At 36.9% G+C, this 23,541-nt stretch overlaps 1 protein-coding gene across 15 annotated transcripts in view; it reads right to left on the bottom strand.

Moving 5' to 3' along the window:
• Positions 1 to 23,541, bottom strand: part of Cep70 (centrosomal protein 70) — a 58,424-nt gene continuing 34,883 nt past the window's right edge. For 8 of the 15 annotated variants that reach the window (XM_004834325.3, XM_021249375.2, XM_087186215.1 and 5 more), the window contains 6 exons: positions 22,709 to 22,814; positions 18,880 to 19,050; positions 4,940 to 5,086; positions 4,684 to 4,852; positions 4,386 to 4,500; positions 1 to 3,560 (listed from right to left, as the gene is read on the bottom strand). In XM_004834325.3, coding sequence (XP_004834382.2) covers positions 3,383 to 3,560; positions 4,386 to 4,500; positions 4,684 to 4,852; positions 4,940 to 5,086; positions 18,880 to 19,050; positions 22,709 to 22,814 — 886 coding nt within the window. In that variant the 3' untranslated portion in view covers positions 1 to 3,382. The remainder of the gene's footprint in view (positions 3,561 to 4,385; positions 4,501 to 4,683; positions 4,853 to 4,939; positions 5,087 to 18,879; positions 19,051 to 22,708; positions 22,815 to 23,541) is intronic. The other 7 variants (XM_087186217.1, XM_004834323.4, XM_004834322.4 and 4 more) reach the window with 3 other exon arrangements.

The raw sequence follows: 23,541 nt of genomic DNA on the forward strand, positions 1-23,541 counted from the left end.
TTGTTTTACAAAAATTTTATTTGAGATCATATCCCCTTATAAAAAGCACATTACATCAAGATTGCAAAAGAGACATTTTTTTAAAAAAGAGGGACTTCTATCTACTCATCTATTTTATCCCATGATTCACTTCCTATCCTAACAGATAAAACTTTTTTTTCTTTTTTTCTTTCTCCTTCTGAAAAGATAACTGCCATGAGGGATATCTTAATGGAATATGCCAATTAATCCTTGCCAGGAAAGCAGTAGCTTACGACTGACTGGACTTGACATTCCTTTTGCCCTGACCCAAAGGTGAGTAAACCTTGAACTTAAATACAATTTTTCTATTACTTACACTCTCCCTGGGTCTTTTACTCACAAACTCTACCCTACATTTTAAGCACTCAAGAATTGCTTACAAAATGATTAAGGGATCTAAAGTTAATTTACTATTTTAACTGAGCAGCTAATTTTTGTAAAAGAATCTCAAAGTTAATAAAAAATTATAAGGAGAATCACCCAGTACTAAGAGGATGAATTCTGAAAGCAAATATATGTTATACTCTTTGTTTCAAGATCAATCCTACATAATATTTAGAATGGTAAAAATGCACTTTACATACTAAAATGATTTGATTTGTTTCAGTATGAAAGTACTTTTAATTTCTTTACTGCAGGTACAATGGCATCCAAGTCATCAATTTCTGTAATGGAAAAACAAGAATAATAAATAAGAGACACTTTTTCTAGTGATAAGCTCAGAGGAAATGAGAACCTCTATGGAGAGGTAAATGTCAAACATAAGGGTATAGGTACTTTTGTGCATATAAACTTCTCCCCGACAATGCAGATAGATCACTGATTCAGAGACAGATGCTTCATAGGGCATCTGTTTATAAAAGCTACCACCCATCTACAAGTCCTCTTACTCTGACACTAACCTTATTAGCAATATGCTTTGATTAACGGATCCAACTAGCCATGGTTGTATTTGTGCTTCTTCAGATCTGTATAACTACATGGGTGAGCTGCCAGTGAAATCCCAGAGAGAGGCATCTCTTTCCTGGGTCTCTACCTGAGGACTTAGGAATTTCTTCTCAGAACACTGTGCTCCTTTTTGGTTGTCTTAGGAAGATTCCTCACTAGTAGAACACTTACAGGTCTACCTTTTAGGATGAAAAGGATCTATCTAGTAAGAGATGCCAGGGACCTTAGAGAATCAACCTCAAGTATAATGTATTATTGCATTTAGCCTGGTCAGGCTTATTAGACAGACCAATTTAGGTTCTTTTGAATTTTATTTTTCTTTCTAAAGATATCTTATTCCAATAATCCTAAATTAGAATTCACTCACTAAAGCTCCTGGCCACTGAAGAAGCAAATTCCTTACTGAAGAAGGAAATTCCCTTCTATTATTATCTAGACTTAGTATTATCCCTACTAAGATAAAACCTGGCCAGATGTAGGGGCGCCTGACTGTAATCCTAGCACTCAGGAGGCTGAAGCAGAAGGATCACTGTGAGTTGGAGGCCAGCCTGAACTACTTAATGAGACCCTATCTCAAAAGAAAAGGTAAAACCCAACGCCAGTCTCTGGATACCCACTACTTTTTTTTTTCTAGCTTACTCTGCTAGGCCATTGTTCAAAAACTCATTTCTTTTACATAAAATATTCTCCATGGAGCTCAACATTCTCTCCATTGCTTAGCTAGATTTTCATTGTTCTTCCTTTGGCCTAAATATAAGATCCATTCTGTGCCCTTATCCATCAGTTCTTTGTTTCTGACTCAAGTCAGAATACTTGTCTGGACCCACATATACAACAGAAAATTTAGCTCACTGTGGTAAGGTACAAGATCAAATTATTCCCCGGCTTCCTATCCCTACCTCATTCTGAAACCACACTCATTTTCTCACTAAATGAGACACTTGACTTATAAATGAACCTCACAGAGAACACTGGCTGATAGGAGAATTTTCTCAGCCAATCATACTGATTTATAAGAAAAAGAAAATATTTTTTAAAAAATCTATTGGAGACAGTTTCCTTATCTGGTATTCAGTACACCACTCTGTATTGAATGACACTTAATGACACTCTGTCAAACAGATCTAACTTTCCCAATGTTAAACATAATATTTAAGTTCAGAATTTCAACTCTGACCAAATGCAGACTTCATCTGCAAACAAACTTGACTTTCTGAAGCAAATGATCTATGTGAACCATATTAAATGTCATAATATGAGGAAGTTTCTTTCTATAAAAGGATCTAAAATGAGTTACAAGAACATGTAATGTTTATTAATGTGCAAGATAGTATTTATTAGTGACTAGTACATCACTGTTAAGTTTAGTGGCCATTCTAGAGCAAGTAGAATCATTCTATGAAACAAAGCTCTTCAGGATATTAGTAAACACACTTAAACAAATTTCATACCTTAACTTTCAAGTTACACTTTGACTTACTAGGATCTTTTCTAGTATGTTCGCATGCCTACAAGATATTCACTGTCTCCTTTGCTTTCAGCCTATTAAAAAAACACTCATAAAACCTGTTACATTCACCAGGCTACATATTCCAGTCAGATATTTCTTTCATTTATTAATCTTCTTACCAAGTTTGAATTTAATCATTCCCTTATCTTCCTACTACCAAGCCTCATTTCTTCTCCTAAAATCAAGAAGTCATTCATTAAAAGCAAAAAATATTTTCAATGAGCTACACAGAAAAAAATATTAGTGAATAAATCATTTTAAACTCTGAAAACAGTTAAATTGATTTTGTAGTCATATGTAATTATATTTGAGTCTCTTTTGCCTAAGATTCCTAAGCAAATTATATTTTTCCCTTTTAAGAGATAATATTACTAAGGAAGTCTTCACTGTGACTAATCTTATAAGTGCAATACTTCATCACTTTCTATGTATATTTACTACTTTACATTATCACCATAGAATAGAAATTTTTAAAAGAAAAAAGGGGATAAAGAAGGAAAGCCCTTGCAAAATCATAAATTTTATCAATATTTCTTAGCCAAGCATGGTGGCATACCCCTATAATCCCATCACTCTGGGAGGCAGAGGCAAAAGGATCACAAGTTTAAGTCCAGCTGGGCGACTTAAGGACCTAATGAGATCCTGTGCCAAAAATAAAACAAAACATACAAAAAAGGGCTGGAAAAGTAGCTCAGTGCGAAGGCCTTGGGTTCAATCCCCAGTGCTAAGAAAACATACCCCAAGATTTCTTATTAGAATAAGACAGAGCTAGGGATGGGCAGTCCCTATCTCCTTAAAGGCTCATCACTTCTCTGTTCTGTGTACTGATCCTAAACAACTCTAACGTCAAGTTAGGAGTGTATTTGACAACTTCCAGTATTAGTGGGTTCCAGACACTTTTTATCAAGCATTCAAGGTAAAAACACTAATCCAATTGACTAAAGACCATTCTTCTTTCAAAGCCAAATAAGAGTCAAAATTTACCAACAATGAGATCTTACCTAAGATTTTAAGTAGATCATTAGTAAATGCCTGAAATGCTGGGAAAAATTCTTCATGTTCTTCCAATTTGTTGATAATGCTGTTTAAAAAATGCACAGTTTACATCAAATTTCTAACTTAGGGTTCCTTGCATTTGACTGGACAAAGGTGGCTGCAAACAGAACATCTTCCAAGTGGAAAAAAGCTATTCTACTAATTTAAATATAAACTTAATGATCAATTACTGCAATTCTTCCTTTTTTAATTCTTTGTTCATCTAATATCACTTTTCTAGAAAAGCATCTTATTGTCAGTGTAATCTGTTAAATTTATAACATGACAAACTTTTTAGTTAGCCCAAGACTTTTTAGAGAACAATACTTTTATAGTGTTTTCTAAAAATAGGCCTTTATATCCAATATCCTATTAAAAATGAAGAAAAAGCATTAACAGTCAGTAAAACTACCAGAGTGGGGATAAAGACCAGTGGTGGAATATATGTTCCTTTTAAAAGCATCAAATACCAAACACTCAAGTGCCAGATTATAGAAGGGTTCTTCCTGGGTAAACTTGCAAATATGTATACTGTTAGTGATTAATTATTCAGTTGTCTATGTTATGTCCTAAAATAGGACTCCCATGAAGTAGTTTAAGAGGTTTAAACTTCACTATATATAACTTTCCCTTAGAACAGGAGTATGCTGAAGAGTTTCTGATTCCCCCTATGTAAACTTACAGGCCCTACAATCTACTTTATCTTGAATACTTGACATTTTCTCTGTTTCTAAGGGGGTGAGATTATCTTAGGCTATCAGGTTATTTTAAAAGTGCTGTTCTAAATAGGAAAAGTAAATAACATGAAGGTTTGCATATCTTTAATTTCACCATTCCAAGCATTCTGAATGATTATTTTTCAAACATATACCTTTGGAGGTCTTCAGGTCCTAATACTTGCTTAACCTGCTCACTCACATCCTCATTAATCAGCCTACACAATTTTCCAACTGTGCTTACCAGTACACACAATGAAGATGAACTATCTGCAAAAGAGAAATAAAAGCACAGGATATTTTAAGAGAGAATTTCCAAAATCATTACATCCATCAAACATTTTATGCTTCAGTTACCCTTGATTTTTTTTACTTTAAAAATTTTTATCTATTTTTTGTAACTTATGAAGAATACTTCTTAAATAGGAGCCAAAAATGACAAAAGGTCATCACCTAATTCTAAGAGTTCTTGGAGGTTTCTCACAGCATTGTTCATTTCTCCAAGCCTAGTATAAACTTCATTCATTCGGGGATAGACTCCATTTAAAGAAGGCACATCAAATAATTTTTGGAAGTGAGAGACAATAGCTTGCAAAGTTTGAAAGTTTGGCATGTTGCTGTCCTGTTCAGAAGAAGTAAAAAAGTTCACATCTTAACATAATCCCAAATAGTTTATTAAAAACTTTAAAGTGTGAACATTTAGTATTACCTTTTCCTTATTTTCAACTTCTTCCAATATGGTATCTACCATAAACAACAAATTTTCAACTCTGACACCTTCATTTTCATCCTGTTTCTTAAAATTATGCCAAGGCACCAGGTCTGCAGATAGTATTTTCAAGGACTTATACAAATCCTTTAAAACAAAAGAAACTAGATGGTATTATTATTTTAATAAATAGTTCAAGCCTTTTCCAGCTTACCTGTCCACTTGCTCTCTTGGACGTGCTCTCAGTTTTTTTTTACTGTGGTAAAATACCAAATTTCTTTTTATTGTGAATAAAATAAAGTTTACAGTTTTAGCCATTTTTAAGTATAAGTTCAGTGTTATTAAACAGATTCATCATTTTGTTCAATCATCACCATTATCTGTTCCCCATCTCGGTCTTGTAAAACTGAAATACTCTACTCATTAAATAATTCCTCATTCTCCCCTCCCTTAGCAACCACCATTCTTTCAGTCTCTCATTTTGACTATTATAATAGTTCAAATAAATGGAATCATACAGTATTTGTCTTTTGATGACTAACTTCTTTCACTTAACATAATGTTCTCAAAACATTCACCCCTGTTGTGGTATGGTTTAGAATTTACCACCTTTTGATGGATGAATAATATTCTTTTAAGACAAGATAACTCTCAGCCAGGTGTGGTGGCACACACCTGTAATCTTAGCACTTGGGAGGCTGAAGCAGGAAGATCACCATGGGTTTGAAGCCAGCCTGGACGATATAGCGAGACCCTGTCTCAAAAAAAATATTTTTTTCTGGGAAGATGGCAGAGTGGTGAACAGCAGAAAAACAGCCTCTCCAGGATCTGGTGTCCAGATGCTGGAATACAGCAATGTGAGGATGAGGAAGAGGAAAGTGGGTCCCCAAGACTCAGCAAGGATCTGAAGTGAGAACTGAAGCCCACAAGGAAAGTAAAGAGAGAGACCTTAGTGTAGAAGGAGGTGGTAAGTGGTGCTTTCTCCCTGAGCCTTGACTCACTTTGTGGGAGGGGTGGCTTGAACCTGCAGAAGCACACTGATTATGAGTGACTCCAGAGGCCTCCATGGAGAAACACACCAGTGGAACAGAGGAGTTGATGCAGCAGACTGCAGTGGCTAGTAAGTTATTTGGGTTCAGACGTGCCACAGGAGAGGACAACTGGCCATTCACCATCTTAGAGAGGGGCCAACTGAGCTCTGAACTCAGAGCAACTTCAAGTTGGCTCATCTAGTGGCTCCCAGTATCAGGCTGAGGTGGAACCAAGTCCAAATCATCAGGAGGTCAAGGAGACAAGTTCAAGCTGGCAGGAGGCACATGGATTGTTGCAGGCTGAACAAATCAGGTTCCAGCACCACAGCCAGAAACCTGCCTGAACTTCAGTGTAACTAAAGGTGCAACCTTGCTAGGATTATCCTGTACCTCACCGTAAATCTACATTTGGGCTGCTGGGATTCATCAACATGGATCTGTGCTCTGAGAAAGACATGCTCTAAAGTGGACTTTTTTTCTTTTTCTTTTTTTGTTTTTTTCTTGATTGTTTGGTCTTGTTTTTATATGAGTGTGAACATTGTTTCTTCTTTTTTTTTTTTTTTTGGTACCAGGGATTGAACTCAGGTCCTTGCGCTTGCACAGCAGGCAGCAAAACCACTGAGCTAAATCCCCGGCCCTGTTTCTTCTTTTTTGTTGTGGTTGTTTTGTTCTGCTCTTGTTTTTATTTCATCCTTCTCTCTTTCCCTCTTGTCTTCACCAGTTTCCCAAAGTTTGCATAATCCTCCTCTGTTCTGCATCCTTGTCTCTACTCTCTTCCTCTTCTTCTATTTCTCTATTTTTCCCCCTAACCCATTTAAAATTTTGTTCCCTGAGGGTGAAATTGCCATACTGGAGGCATATTTACTGAATAGAATTCTCTGCTTTGCTTTAAACTTTGTTATATAACCACAAATCTACTTTATACAGTTAAAAGTGGCAAATTAATAGTTACCACAGTTTGTCGTTTTCAAGGCTGTTTGATGCTATTGTTATTAGTGATTGTGCTATTTTAGGCAAGGTGACATAACTGTTCTAATCAGTTGTTCTTCCTGGTAGGCCAAGACTGAGATTGCTTGATGTTCATAAACAATATTACAGACTGGTGCCAAAGAAATCAGGGGCTAGGCCAAATAAACAGCAACTGCTCATCCCCAATAAATTGCAACCAACTCAAAACTCAAAAACCAGCTACACCTAGAGGACATCTCTAAAAAGTAGTCATTCAGAGGAGTTCTCACTACTAACAATAAAGCTACCTGCCATAAGAAATTTGCAAGCATCAAACCAGGAATTAAACTAAAAAAAGAAAAAAGAAAATGAGAAGACATGGAAGCAAGACACAACCCCAGATGTTCAGCTCGCCAAAGGCAAACCCAGGGGGCAATGAGGTGGAACAATTCATAAGCCACCTGCCTGGACTCTTTGAAGTGGTAAGAGTGGAAGTAACAAAGAAGATGAATGCAGTTCTAGAAAAAAAACAAATCAGAAATATTTTCTCAGATAACCCCATGGTGACCATAATGAAGGACATGATTAGTGACTCTAGAGCAGATACAGATAAAAAAAAAATTAGAAGAGCTTAGGAAAATCATGAACACCAACATACTATAGAAATGGAATCCATGAAACAGATTCATACAGATATCCAAGAGATGAAAAATTCCATTGAAAGGATACACAGCAGAATGAGCCAAAGTGAGGACAGAATATGTGATATAGAAGACAGGAGTGCAGTTAGCGATCCTGAAAAGAAGGATTTCTTAAAAATAGCAAAGGACTACACAAAATCAATCTAACAGCTGCTAGATGATGCAAAGAACAACAACATAAGGTTGATCAGAGTCCATGAAAAAGGAGATGGCGCAAATGACATAAAAAACTTGTTTACAGAAGTAATGGCAGAAAACTTCCCAAGCATGGAAAAAGAATTTGACATACAGATAAGTGAGGCATATAGAACTCCAATTAGCCATGATTGTAAAAAAAATCTACACCAAGGCACATAATAGTCCAGATTCCAGAAATTCAACATAAGAACAGAATATGAAAAGCTGTTAGAGAAAAGAAACAAATCACCTATAAAAGAAAGCTCATCAGAATCACAGCAGACTTGTCAACACAAACCCTCAAGTAAAAGAGAGCCTGGAAGGAAGAATTTCAAGCCCTAAAACAAACTCCAGCCCAGACTGATGTACCCCACAAATCTATCCTTCAAAATTGATGGAGAAATAAGATACTTCCATGACAAAGAACACCTGAGGAAATTCATGAACACCAACTGGAACTCCAAAATGTTCTGAAGAACATTCTAGAAAGAAATAATGAGGACTACAACTCTATGAACCCCAAAAGAATGAATCCACTAGGCCAGGCAAGTAATTGAACAGAGATTAAGAAAAAGGGGTGAAGGACCAAAACCAGGAAAATAACATGATAAGGATAAGTCAATACATATCAGTTATGACCATCAATATAAATGGTCTCAATTCACCAACAAAGGAAATAGACCGGCAGAATATATCAAGAACCAAGATCCAATAATATGCTGCACTAAAAAAAACCACATTTAATTAAGAAAGAAATTTATATAGTGAAAGTCAAAGGATGGAAAACAATATTCCATGCAACAGGAACTGGGAAAAAAGCAGAGGTAGCTATTCTATTTGTGGACAAAATGGATTTCAAGCCAAGACTGATTGAGACTGACAAAGAAAGTCACTACATACTCATAAAGGAAACAATCCAACAGGAAGCGATAACAATCAAATATATATGCACCACATACCAATGCACCCAATTATAGAAAACAAATATTACCAGACATGAAAAATCAAATAAGCACTAATACAATTATAGTGGGAGGCCTCAATACCCCACTGCCATAAATAAATCAACTAGAGAAAAAAAAATTAACAAAGAAATATCAGAACTGAACCAAACTTTTGAACAAATGGACTTAGGATGTCTATAGAGTGTTCCATCCCACAATATCAGAATACACATTCTTCTTAGCTGTACATGGGACTTTCTCCAAAATAGACCATATACTATCTCACAGAACATGTTTAAGTAAATGCAAAGGAATTAAAATTATCCCATGTATAGGGCTGGGGATTAGCTCAGTAGTTCCGCCCCCTGCCACTCAACTGCAAGGTCCCAAGTTTGATCCTCGGTACCAAAAAAAAAAAAAAAGAATTTGGAAAAATTATCCCATGTACATTATCAGACCACAGTGCAATTAAATTGGAAATCAAAAGAAACCGCAAAAACTTCAAAAACACATGGAATTTAAACAATACCCTCCCTGAGCAACCCAATGGGTCACAGATGAAATTAAAGAAGAAATTAGACAGTTTCTATAATTAAACAATAATGCCAATACAACATACTGGAACTTTATGGAACACAGTGAAAGCAGACCAGTGAGGGAAATTTATAGCAGCAAATTCCCGTATCAGAAAAACAGAGCCAGCTCAAATAACCTAATGTTGAACCTCGGGCTTCTGGAAAAAAAAGAGCAAGTCAAGCCTAAAGATTGTATGAGGAAGGAAAATTATAATGATTAGAGTAGAAATTAATGTAATTGAGACTAAGAAAACAATATAATCAGTGAACTGAAGAGTTGGTTATTTGAAAGATTAAATAAAATTGACAAACCCTTAGCCAACCTTATCAAAAAAAAGAAAGAAAAGACTCAAATGCATGCAATTAGGTATGAATAGGGTGAAATCACAACAGAACCTACAGAATATTATCAATACCTACTTTGAGAGCTTATATTCTAATAAGAGAGAAAATACAGAATGGACAGATTCCTAGATACAAATGAAATGAAATACCAGAGCTGAAAGAAGAATATTTTAAAATTCTAAGTAAAACAATATAGGTCAATGAAATTGAATATGTAATTTAAAACCGACCAACAAAGAAAAGACCAGGTCCTGACAGATTCACTGCTGAATGCTACAAAGAATTTAGAGACAAACTAATACCGCTACTTCTCAAACTCTTTAATGAAATTGAAAGGGAAGCAATACTCCCAAATTCATTTCTGGAAGCAAGCATTACTCTGATACCAAAGGCAGAGAAGGATCCAACCAAAAAAGAGAACTACAGGCCAATTTACCTAATGAACATAGATGCAAAAATCCTCATTAAGATATTGGCAAACACAATGCAGCAAATCATCATGAAGATCATACACCATGACCAAGTAGGATTCATCCCAGGGATGCAGAGATGGTTCACCATACATACATCAATATATGTAATACATCATATAAACAGAACCATCATATAAAAAGTCTTGTGATCATCTCAACAGATGCAGACAAAGCATTGAGATTTAGCACAGTGGCACCGTGCCTGCCTGGCAAGCACAAGGTCCTGAGTTTGAGTATCGGTACCAAGGGGAAAAAAAGCATTTGACAAAATCTAATAACCATTCATGATAAAATCCTACAGAAAACTGGACTATACCTCAATCTGATAATTTGAATTATCTCAATCTGATAACTGGAATTATCTCAATCTAATAAAAGCCATTTATGACAAACCAACAGCCAACATCATAATAAATGGATAACAATTAAAAGCTTTCATTCCAAAATCAGAAACAAGAGAAGGATGCCCACTATCACTACTCCTATTCAATATAGTTAGCCAGAGCAATTAGTCAAAAGAAAGAAATAAAAGGAATGAGGACAGGAAAGGAAGAAGTTAAATTATCATTGTTTGCAGAGGACATGATACTCTAATACAAGACCCCCAAAAACTCCACCAAAAGACTTCTGGACTTAGTAACCAAATTCAGTAGCTTAGCTGGACACAAACTGAACACTCAAAAATCAATAGCATTCCTGTACCCAAATAACAAACTGAGAATCTAAGGAAACATACCTGTCACAATAGTATTCTAAAAAATGAAATCCGGGGAACATGCCGAATCAGCCCACTGCAGACAGGCAGGTCTGTGCATGCCCTACCGAGGTCCCGGGTCATGCAGAACGTGCCAAATCAGCATGCTGCAGACAGACAGGTCTGCACACGCCCTACCGAGGTCCCGAGTCATGTGGAACACGCAGAATCAGCCTGCGGCCCGGCAACAATCCACTGGACAACCCCCCCCTCCCCGCTACTCTGTACAGACACCTGGTTCCACACTACAAAGATGCAGAGGTCACCGGAGGACCAGACAATGGTACTGAGTCCCGTTGCTCTCGGCCCAGAGGTAGGGGCTTCTCAGCCGCCGTCCCACTGCTCCTGGTCCAGAGGAAGGGGCTGCCCGGCCACCATCCCTCCCGCTGCTCCCAGCCCAGAGGAAAGGGCTTTTGGGCCACCTTCTGTCCCACCACTGCTGGCGAGAGGAAGGGGCTTCCAGGCCACCATCCCTCCCACCGCTCCCGGCCCAGAGGTAAGGGCTTCTGAGCCGTCATGCCACTGTTCCTGGACCAGAGGAAGGGGCTTCCCGGACTCCATCCCTCCCACTGCTCCCAGCCCACAAGGAAAGGTCTTCTGGGCCACCATTCCTACCGCTGCTCCTGGCCCCTGTCCCACCTCTCCCAGCTCAGAGGAGTTAATCCGTGCAGGTGCCAACAGCCCCCTGCCCCAGTCGAAATGAGAAAACACGTAAATAAGTCTCAAAACCAGAGTTCCAGATCACCTACAGCAACCCCAAAGGGAAATGCGATGGAACACTCTGATACTCAACCACCTGGACCCACTGAACTGGCAACAAAAGGGGATCTGGAAAAAATGAAATCAGAAATAATTTCTCAGATAACAGGAGAAATTGTTTCCCTAGTGCAAGACATGATTAATAAATCTAGAGAGGAGCTGAGGAACATGATGGAATCCCAACATAGGAAACAAATGGAATCCATAAAACAGATGCAAATAGATTTCCAGGAGATTAAAAACTCCATTGAAAGTCTACACAGCAGAATGAGCCAATGTGAGGACAGAATTTCAGATAGAGAAGATAAGATTGCAATTAGTGACCAGGAAAAGAAAAATTGCTTCAAAATTCTAAGGGAACATGAGAAATCAATCCAGCAGCTGCTAGATGATGCAAAGAAGAATAACATAAGACTGACTGGAGTCAATGAAGAAACAGGAGAGTGCAGATGACATAAAAAAATCTCTTCACAGAAATAATGGCAGAAAACTTCCCAAACAGGGGAAAAGAGCTTGACATACAGATAAGTGAGGCATATAGGACTCCCAAATAGCCTTGATCAAAAAAAATCTACACATAGGCATATAATTGTTAAGATTCCAGAAACTCAACAGAAGAACAAAGTTCTACAAGCAGTTAGAGAAAAGAAACAAATCACATACAAAGGAAAGTCCATCAGAATCACAGCAGACTTCTCAACACAAACCATCAAGGCAAGAAGAGCTTGGAGTGACATATTCCAAGCCCTAAAAGAAAACAGCCTCCAACCCAGACTGACGTACCCTGCAAAACTATCTTTCAAAACGGATGGAGAAATAAGATACTTTCATGACAAAGAGCACCTTAGGAACTTCATGAATACCAAACCAGTACTCCAAAGAATTTTACACAATATCCTAGGAACAGACATTGAGGATCACAACCCCAGGAAGCAAAGCAGAATGAACCCATCTGGCATGACAAGAAATTAAATGTAAAGGGGGAGAACCCAACAAAAAGAAAAAGTCATGCCAATGACAAGTCAATACATTTCAGTTATAACCATCAACATTAATGGTCTCAATTCACCAATCAAAAGAAATAGACTGGCAGAATGGGTCAAGAAGCAAAATCCAAAAATATGCTGCATACAAGAAAAACACTTAATTCAAAAGGAAACTCATAGACTGAAAGTTAAAGGGTGGAAAACAATACTGCATGCAACAGGAACCCCCAAAAAAGCAGGAGTAGCTATCCTCTTTGCAGATCAAGTAGATTTCAAACCAACACTGATTAAGAGAGACAAAGAAGGACACTACATCCTTGTAAAGGGAAAAATCCAAGAGGAAGAGATGACAATCATAAATATCTATGCACCAAACACTAGTGCACCCAACTATATAAAACAAATACTAATGGACATGAAGAGTCATATATGCACTAATACAATTGTAGTGGGGGACCTCAACACCCCACCATCACAAATAGATCAAGGAGACTAAAAATAAGTACTGAAATACTAGAACTCAATCGAACTCTTGAACAAATGAACTTAACAGATGTTTACAGAGTCTTCCACCCCACAAAATCAGAATACACATTCTTCTCAGCTGCACATGGGTCATTCTCCAAAATAGACCACATACTCACACACAGAACATGTTTAAGTAAGTGCAAAGGAATTGAAGTTATCCCCTGTATATTATCAGACCATAGTGTGATGAAATTGGAGATCCATAGCAAAAGAAACTCAAAAAATTTCATAAGCACGTGGAAGTTGAACAACATACTTCTGAATAACCAATGGTAACAGAGGAAATTAAAGAAGAAATCAGACAGTTCCTTCAATTAAATGACAACGACAATACAACATATCAGAATCTATGGGACACAATGAAAGCAGTCTTCTGAGGGAAATTCATAGCAGTGAATACACATATTAGGAAAACAGAACAAGCCCAATTAAACAACCTGATGCTGAACCTCAAGCTTCTAGAAAATGAAGAGCAGGACAACCCAAAGCTCATACAAGGGAAGAAATTATAAAGATCAGAGGAGAAATCAATGCAATGGAGACTAAGAGAATGATACAAAAAATCAATGAAGCCAAGAGTTGGTTCTTTGAAAGAATCAACAAAATTGATAAACCCTTAGCCAATCTTGTCAGAAAAAGGAAAGAAAAGGCCCAAATTCATACAATTAGGAATGAAAAGGGTGAAATGACAACAGACCCAGCAGAAATCCAGAGGATCATCAATACCTACTTCCAGAACCTATACGGCAATAAGATGGACAACACAGAAGGAATGGACAGATTCCTAGATACATATGAATTACCAAAGTTGAACGAAGAAGACCTAAAAATTCTGAACAACCCAATATCAACCAATGAAATTGAAAATGTAATTAAAAACTTATCAACTAAGAAAAGCCTGGGCCCTGATGGCTTCACTGCTGAATTCTACAAGACATTTAGAGAGGAACTGCTCCCACTACTGTTTAAACTCTTCAGTGAAATTGAAAGGGAAGCAATACTCCCAAATTCATTCCTGGAAGCAAGCATCACCTTGATCCCCAAAGCAGAGAAAGACCCAACCACAAAGGAGAACTATAGGCCAATCTCACTAATGAACATAGATGCACAAATCCTTAATAAGATAATGGCAAACAGAATGCAGAAGGTCATCAAGAAGATCATACACCCTCATCAAGTGGAATTCATCCCAGGGATGCAGGCATGGTTCAATATACGCACATCAATCAATGTAATACACTATATCAATAGAGCCAAGGACAGAAACCATATGATTATCTCCATAGGTGCAGAAAAAGCATTTGACAAAATCCAATATGCATTTATGATAAAAACCCTACAAAAAATTGTAATAGATGGTCTCTACCTCAAACTGATAGAAGCCATCTATGAAAAACCAATAGCCAATATCATATTAAATGGTCAAAAACTGAAATCCTTCACACTCCAATCAGGAACAAGACAAGGATGTCCACTATCACCACTCTTGTTCAATATAGTTCTGGAAACATTAGCCACAGCAATTAGACAAGAGAAAAAAATAAAAGGAATAAAGATAGGAAATGAAGAAGTCAAATTGTCATTATATGCAGATGACATGATATTCTATATAGAAGACCCCAAGAACTCCACCAAAAGTCTTCTAGACTTAATAACCAAATTCAGTAAAGTAGTTGGATACAAGGTCAACACACAAAAATCAATAGCTTTCCTCTACACAAATGACAGACTAACTGAGAGAGAAATAGGGCAAATAATTCCTTTCACAATAGCATCCAAAACACTGAAATACCTAGGAATCAACCTAATGAAAGAAATTAAAGACCTCTTCTCTGAAAACCATGGCACTCTGAAAAGAGAGATTGAAGATGATATGAGAAAATGGACAGACATCCCCTGCTCCTGGGTAGGAAGGATTAATATAGTGAAAACGGCCATACTTCCAAAACTGCTATATAGATTTAATGCAATTCCAATTGAGATCCCAGCAGCATACTTCATGGACCTTGAGAAAACAATCCAAAAATTCATTTGGAACAAGAAGAGACCCAGAATAGCAAAAGCAATTCTAGGTAACAGAGACATGGCAGGGGGTATCACAATCCCCAACCTGCAACTCTACTACAAAGCTACTGTGATAAAAACAGCATGGTACTGGTAAAGAAACAGACCCAAGGACCAGTGGAACAGATTAGAAGATGCAGAAACAACGCCAGACACACTCAGCAATCTCATCTTCGATAAAGGAGCCAAACACCCTCACTGGAGGAAAGATAGCCTCTTTAATAAATGGTGCTGGAAAAATTGGGCTTCAACTTGCCAAAGATTAAAACTAGACCTATATCTCTCACCATGCACTAAACTAAAATCAAAATGGATTAAAGATCTAAATATTAAAATAGAAACTCTGAACCAGTTGGAACAGAGGATAGGTAGAACCCTTGAAGACATTGGAGTAGGAAAAGATTTTATGAACAAAACCTCAGTTGCCCGTGAACTAGCACAAACAATCAACAAATGGGATCTCTTCTTATTAAAAGGCTTCTGCACAGCAAGAGAAACCACCAGCAGTGTGAAGAGACAACCCACAATGTGGGAAAAAATCTTCACCTGCTCTTCCTCAGACAAAGGTCTACTATCTCCAATCTATAAAGAACTTAAAAAGATCAGACCTCCCAAATTTAAAAACCCAATCCAAAAATGGGCATCTGAAATGAACAGACATTTCTCAGTCAAAGAAGTAGAAATAGCAAATAAATACTTGAAAAAATGTTCGCCATCACTGGTCATTCGAGAGATGCAAATGAAAACAATGCTGAGATTCCACTTCACTCCAGAAAGAATGGCTGCTATCATGAAATCAACCAATAACAAATGCTGGCGGGGCTGTGGGGAAAGAGGAACCCTGCTCCACTGCTGGTGGGAGTGTAGACTGGTGCAAGCACTGTGGAAATCAGTATGGAGATACCTCAAAGAACTAGGACTGGAAGTCCCATTTGACCCCGCTATTCCACTGCTGGGGATCTTCCCCAAAGAATTAAAAGAATCATACCACAGTGATATATGTGTGCCCCTGTTGATAGCAGCACAGTTTGTGATAGCTAAAACTTGGAAACAGCCCAAATGCCCATCAACTGGAGACTAAATACAGAAAATGTGGGATTTTTATAAAATGGAGTACTACTCAGCCATAAAAAAAGAGAAATTAGAGACACTTATAGCTAAGTGGATTAACATTGAGGCGATACTCTTAAGTTAAATAAATAGGACACACATGTATAAATACCAAATAGTTTCTCTGGTGTGAGAAACTGAAAGTGTAAATAAGGACTAAATGTATAATAGGTAATGTGAAATAGGAAGAAAAGGAGCAAAGGGGAAGGAAGTGGGAGGGCTAGGGGAAAGGATAGAAGAGAATGGGATTAATATGAGAAAATGGAAAAATAGGAACAAAATCTTTGTAAATAGGGTGGAATGGAGGGGTTGAAGGGAGGGCTGGGTAAGGGTGAAAAATAAGAACCAAGAGAGACTATGTAAAGGTGCAAATTTCCAATGATGAATGTCATTCTATTGTATACCTAAAATGTACCAATGATTAGAATGAATAATCGATAATGCAAAATAGGAAGAAAAGGTCCAAAGGGGTAGGGATAGTGGGAGGGGCAGGGCAAAGGAAAGAAGGGAAAGGAAAAATGATGAGAAATGGAAACAATGGAAATAAAGTCTTCGTAAATAGGGAAAGGTAGAGGGGGTGAAGGGAGGGCTAGGAATGGAGACAAAATAAGAACCAAGATGTATTCTGTAAAGGTACAATTCCCAATGAGAAATGTAATTGTGTTGTATACCTACAATGTACCAATAAAAGAATTTAAAAAATAAATAAATAAAAATAAATAAATAAATACATTGTTTTTCTGGTGTGAGAAACTGAAAGTGTAAATAAGGACAAAAATGCATAATAGATATTGGGAGATGGAAAGAAAATGTTCAGATGGGAAGGGACACAAGTTAGGGGAGAGTGGGAAAGGAAGAAACAAGAAAAAAATAGAAGGAAAAATGGAAACAAAGTTTTTGTAAATAAGGAGGGGAAGAGGGGTTAAAGGGAAGGGAAGAAGATGGGAAAAAAATAGGAAGCAAGATATATCATGTAGAGGTCCAGATTCCCTATGATGAATGTTATCATTATGCATAACTAAAATTACCAATAAAATCTTTTTTAAAAAAACAAAAGAAGGTAACTCTCACGTACTGGTGGTGGGAATGCAAATAATTAGTATAGCTATTGTGAAAAACAGTCTGGAGGGTCTCTAAAAAACTGGAAAGAGAACTGTCACATAATCCAGCAATCCCACTACTGGGTCCATATCCTAAGGAAATGACATTAATAATGTCAAAGAGATACCAACACTCACGTGTTTACTGAGGCACTATTCACAATTGCCAAGATGTGGAATCAACATAGATTTCCAACAACGGATGAATGGATACAGAAAATATGATGTATATATACAATGGGATACTATCCAGCCACAAAAAAATTCTGTCACAGCAACATAGAAGGAACTGGATGACATTATAAGTGAAATAAGCCAGATGCATAAAAACAAACCATATGTTCTTATTTATAGATAGAAGCTAAAATGGGGAAAGGAGAAAGGGCCTTGCTAAGTTTCCCAGGCTGATTCTAAATTCTTGATCCTCCTAACTCAATCTCCTGTGTAGCTGGGATTATAGGCATGTGTCTGCCACCACCCCTAGCTAAGCTTACACATTCTTAACATATATCTTCTGCATCATTTATACTTCACATAAGACTTCCGTTGACCAATACTGTTACTGAATCATGTCTTTATTGAAGTAGGGCTAATTACTGAAAAAATCTAAACTTTAAATGACACAGAAATTAAATACTGACTTTAAAACAATTCACCTCTTAATGAAGTTATCAAAAATTGAAAAAGCCTAAAGTTATACTATAAAGATTACAAAATAACTATAAATACTTTGGGTATAATACCGAAGATTGAACCTAGGGCCTCTGCATTAAGCTACATTCCCAACCTTTTTATTTTTATTTTTTTGAGATGGAGTCTCATTAAGTCACTCAGACTGAGTTCCAATTTGTGATCCTCCTACTTCAGCCTATCAGAGTGCTGGGATTACAGGCATGCACCACTACACCCAGCAATAGGTGAATACATTTTAATGTCCCATGAATAGATAGAAGAATTAATATAGGGTTGGATGCTAGTTGACTATTACCTGCTCTAGAGAACAGACAAATATAAACTCAACTCACAGAAGGAAAATAACTTAAAATGTGAAAAGAAGGAAAATATCCCAAATTAAAATGAAATGAAGAAGACATTATGTCTGAACAGAAAAGGCCAGGAAAATCTGCAACATGGAAATATGCATAGGAGTGAAATAAAGGTAGAACACAGAAAAGCCTTAAAGTGCACAGATGGATCTATTATAGATTTTCAATGAGGCAATGGACCTTAAACATTTCTTGTTTGGCTGAACTCTGGGAGAAGCAAACTTATCAGTAATGACGTCATATTAACAGTACTTAAAATCAACACATAAGTAGCAGGGTTACTGGTTTAGATAAGGCAAACTTTTACAGCTTTATATAGAGCAAAAGCCAAGTCTTATAAATAAGGTCCACAGAGTGCAGTAGATTTTCAAAGCATGTAAAGAATATTCAAACTCTTACCTTCAAGGATGTCAGTTCATCTGCCCACATTTCTATTATAGGAACAAGATGTTCAAATCCACAGTCTTGAACAAAATCTTTGTTAAAATGTTGGGTTCCTTCTTTGCTCTGTTTATAAATTATCACTGGAGCTCTTGGATTGTGAATAATTGAATTGATGCTACATAGCACCTTAAAAAATATAGTATTTTTAGTTAAAATATTTATCCTAGTCCTATAAAGTGATATACATTAAAGGAGTGCTTTATATGTCAACATAATATCATTTTCAGAGCTCATAAGTTCAGGTATCAAGAAGCTCTTTAAGATGTTCCTGCTGGCTTGTACCACTGTGATTCAAAGCTGCCCAGCAGCAAGACATGAGAATTATGACCACATTGTGAACGTGTTAATGAGATTTGACACTTGTAATCTGTTGGTAATACAGTAGCTTAATTAACATGGTTAAATGTAGAAGTTCTAATAAGAACCAAAAACTAGGGCTGGGGATTTAGCTCAGTGGTTCCAGTGCCTGCCTCACAAGGGCAAGGTCCCGAGTTCAATCCCGGTTACCAAAAAACAAAAAATGAAAAAAAAAAAAGAACCAAAAACTTCAAAGAAAAACTAAAATGAACTTTAAAATGAATTAGACCTGATAAACAGTTATGAATGACCTATTATAATCCACGTGAAGAATAGTAATTATCCAGATATCCTTAACTACATTCCCTGCATTTCCCTATTTCTGTCCCTCATATTTAAGCTAAATAAGGATATTAGAAAGGGCTTTTCCATTGTTTCATAACTTCGGCAAGTTCAAAGTGAAGATAGTTACTAATAAAGCCTCACACATTCTAACAAGAAGTCCTGGACACATCATGTAAGTCTGGGTAAGAGTTGATCAAACTGACCCTAAATGGTGATCAGCCCATCAAAGAAAATGTTAGACAGGCTCACCTAGAAGAGCGTTTTTAAAAGAATAGACAGAACTAATGGAAAATACTGTTTTGTTGTTCTTTTCTTAACACAGAAAGTTATAGCAAACAGGTCTTCTGGGAATTTGGCTTCAGATACTTAAAAGCAGTTTTTTTGTTGTTTTAGTGTAGGAGGGTATATTTCAATATTTTACTTCTTATATTTAAATTCATCCATGAATACCATTTTAATTGAAAAAAATTCTTCCACTACATTATTAATTAGAGTAGGAACAGAGAATAGTACCCTCTTGCCCCTCCATGCCAAAGGTTAAAAAGGTAGCAGGAGAACTCAAAGAGAATAGGGAACTGATAATATCTGAGCTTCAGTAGATCATAGGGTAATCTTCATGACAGGAACAGCAAACCAAGTGTATTACTTGAATGTTTAGCAGTATGTATATATACTTTGTCTTAGACTGTTGGCAAAAATGATCACAATTATTTCTTGTCCTTATATTCTTGCATATTTGCAGTATGACACTACCCCTTGATCTGGGCTGGTCTTGGTCCTTGCTTTGACCCTCAGAAGGTGCTAGAAAGAATGTTAAGCCAGTTCAAAGCCCAATTCTCAAGAGGTTTTAATCATTTTTACTTTTTCTCTCTCCAGTGTGTTGCTGCCATATGGCAAAGCCCAGAAAGGACTGGTAGATAATGAGACACATGGACCAGTCACCCCCATTGCTCTGAGATAATATTCACTGAACTCCCAGAAGCAGGGCCACTGTACTAACTTGTATTTCACAGCAGATGCATAGCCAACATCAAGAGAACTACCCAGTTGTTGAAGCACAATATAAAAGGTCACAATAAGAAAAGCCTGCTATTTTACATTGTGAAGGGGTAAGAATACATTCTGGCCAATTGGATAATCTGGTAGAGAGTTAAGCTTGGCTTTCAAAAGAAATAACTGCCTATGGCTGAAGGATCTGGGAGAGGCGAGGAATTCATAAGTCAACTGGAAAATGTACTGCTCACAAACTTAATATACTGCCACAGTCCCTAGTTAGTGGAAAGGAAATAAACATATATACATGTATGTGCATGCACACAAATGCATGTGTATGCACACACACAGACAAGCATCCTATGAAAGAGAAACAGAGGCAGTACTTGGACATCAGCCATACACAAGACACTAGTGCTAGAATACACTAGCACCAGTCAACAAAGATTCTACTCTCTCTATTCTCACCCACCATCTGCCCTTTACTGCCAATCCTGGAAAAGCCAAGGACAGGGAAAGAAGATGGAATAAACAGAATAAATAGATCATATTCCTTGCCACACTGCTTGTCTTCAAAAGGACAGACCAGGCATGAGACACAGAGTATAGGCATCAAGTTTAATAAGCTGTGAATTGGATGAGGAATGAATGATTGAGACCTGAATGGACATTTTTCTCCCAACTTTTCATTATAAAAACTTTCAAACAAATATTAAAAAATGTATGTATGTTAAAACACTTTTTTCCAGGGTTCTTCAGAGAAACAGAACAGAAAATATATGTGTGTGGGTATAGCATCTAATCATTTGAAGACTAAAATGTATATAGTTCATTACATATATACGTTTGTATATAGTTCATACACATACACACATGCACACGCACACACACACAGATTCATTATAAGCAATTGGTTCACACAATTACGGGGGCTGACAAGTTCCAAGATTTGCAGTCAGTGAGTAGAGATCTAGGATCACTGATGTGTAGTTGCATTACCAATATCTTTGAAGTGTTAATGTTTCAGATAAAGTCCAGAGGAGGGAAAAAAATGATGCCAAAGGCAGCCAGGAAAGAGGAACTCCTTCTGACAGAGAGATAACTAAAATAAACAGTTTTCAGAAAGGAGCCTAGAACCCATTCACAACAGCAATAAAAGCTATTAAATACCTGCAAAATGAACTTAACAAGAAATATATGAGAACTAAATTTAAGTATGTTAAACTTTATTGAAGACTACAAAAGAAGACCCAAATAAAATTACATATTTCTGAATAGGATGATTCAAAACTGTAAAAGTATCATTTCTCTAAATATTAATGTTTTGTTTTTGGTATCAGGGATCGAACTCAGGACCTTGCGCTTGCGAGGCAGGCAGCAGCACCAATGAGCTAAATCCCTGGCCCTAAATATTAATCTGTAAAGTCAATCCAATGAGATTTTATAACTTGAAAGTTGTTCATCCAGAAGGACACATATTAATATTTAAAGGAATGTTAATTAATTCAAAATTTAAAAGCTTATGTAGGTCCAATAAAATATGAGTACAGGTCTGATTCAAACTACCAGACTTAATTGCTGATATATTCAATAAATAATCTATAAATCAAGTAATGTTAGATTCCTTTCATGACACCACATAGAAAATTAAATTTCACATAGAGTAAATATTTAAACAACAGAAAAACTATAAAAGGACCCTAAAAAATAGATTTACTTATGAAATAGCAACAACAAAAACAAAAGGAAAATGGCTTCAGGGAGAGCATTATCTTTTAAAACTCTTAATCAATATGCTTTTTCTTGCCATTATTAGCTAGACAATTATTATTATTATTACTTTTTGTAGTGCCAGGATTGAACTCAGGACCTTGCTCTTGCAAGACAAGCAAGGTGCCACTGAGCTAAATCCCCAGCCTATTTGCATAGCATTTATGTTGTATTAGGTATATGTAATGTAGAGATGCTATTTTATATATATTTATTTGAGCATCTGCAGACTTTGGTATCCACATGCATCATGGAACCAATCTCCCACATATACCAAGGGACAACTGTACAAGTATTCCTTACCAAGTGATAATGAATCACACTGCAACCCAAACCAAGTCCATTACAAACACCACTGTTTTTGTCAGCTATTCAATACCTGAGAGTATCTCTGGTCAACTAGAGCTTGGTGATGGCTTTCTTTGCTGGATTCATCTTTTTTCTCTGTGTCCTCGGTTTTTGTATGACTGATAAGCTCCTGTAATCTAAAGGAGGAAAAATATTAAAATAATACAAAATGTTTTCCTAGATACTAGTTTAAGATAACAATCTTAAATCAATGATCCAGCTAGCCTCTTAAAAGTCTGGCATTTTATATGTGTATGTGCAAATGTGCATAAAGTTAAAAAATTTTTAAGTCATATTGCCACTGGAAAACATTAAGGTCCTCCCAAGAGACCACAAATTAGAAGGGATCCCTGAAAACTGAAGAAAAAAAATTTCTAATCACCCTCTAACACCAATGAAAAGCAGCATGGTGAAGAAATACAACCAAAGATGAAAACAATTTCCAGGGCCGGGGATTTAGTCTGTTAAAAACCTTACAGCTTTTAACTGTGTTCTATTGAGGCTTTTCCATGATCTCATGGTAGATAGAGATTCCTGCTGGAGATGAGGAACAAGTTCAAAAGTGAGTTGCCAGTTTTGTTTTTAAAAATTACAGGAATATAATCATACTGGTACGAAACACAAAGGTGCATCAGTGTGAGCCTCTCAAAGTTGTATTTTTCCCAGCTCCAGGCCAAAATCCTGCACTATCTTTAGGCCCAGCAAGAGGGAAGGGCTTTGCCTTGCAGCCTTGTGGAGGAAAGCTACCTTCCTCATACCATGTAAGACACACACCCTGTGCACTGAACTCTCTGGAGGCAGTTGCTGTCAAGGACTAATTCCCTCCAGTGTCAACCAAGCTCACATCCTTAGCCCAAAGACCTC

Source organism: Heterocephalus glaber, unplaced genomic scaffold (assembly GCF_053883595.1).
Source record: "Heterocephalus glaber isolate CG9 unplaced genomic scaffold, H.glaber_assembly_v1.0 deba00001504, whole genome shotgun sequence".
Classification (NCBI taxonomy): Eukaryota; Metazoa; Chordata; class Mammalia; order Rodentia; family Bathyergidae; genus Heterocephalus; species Heterocephalus glaber.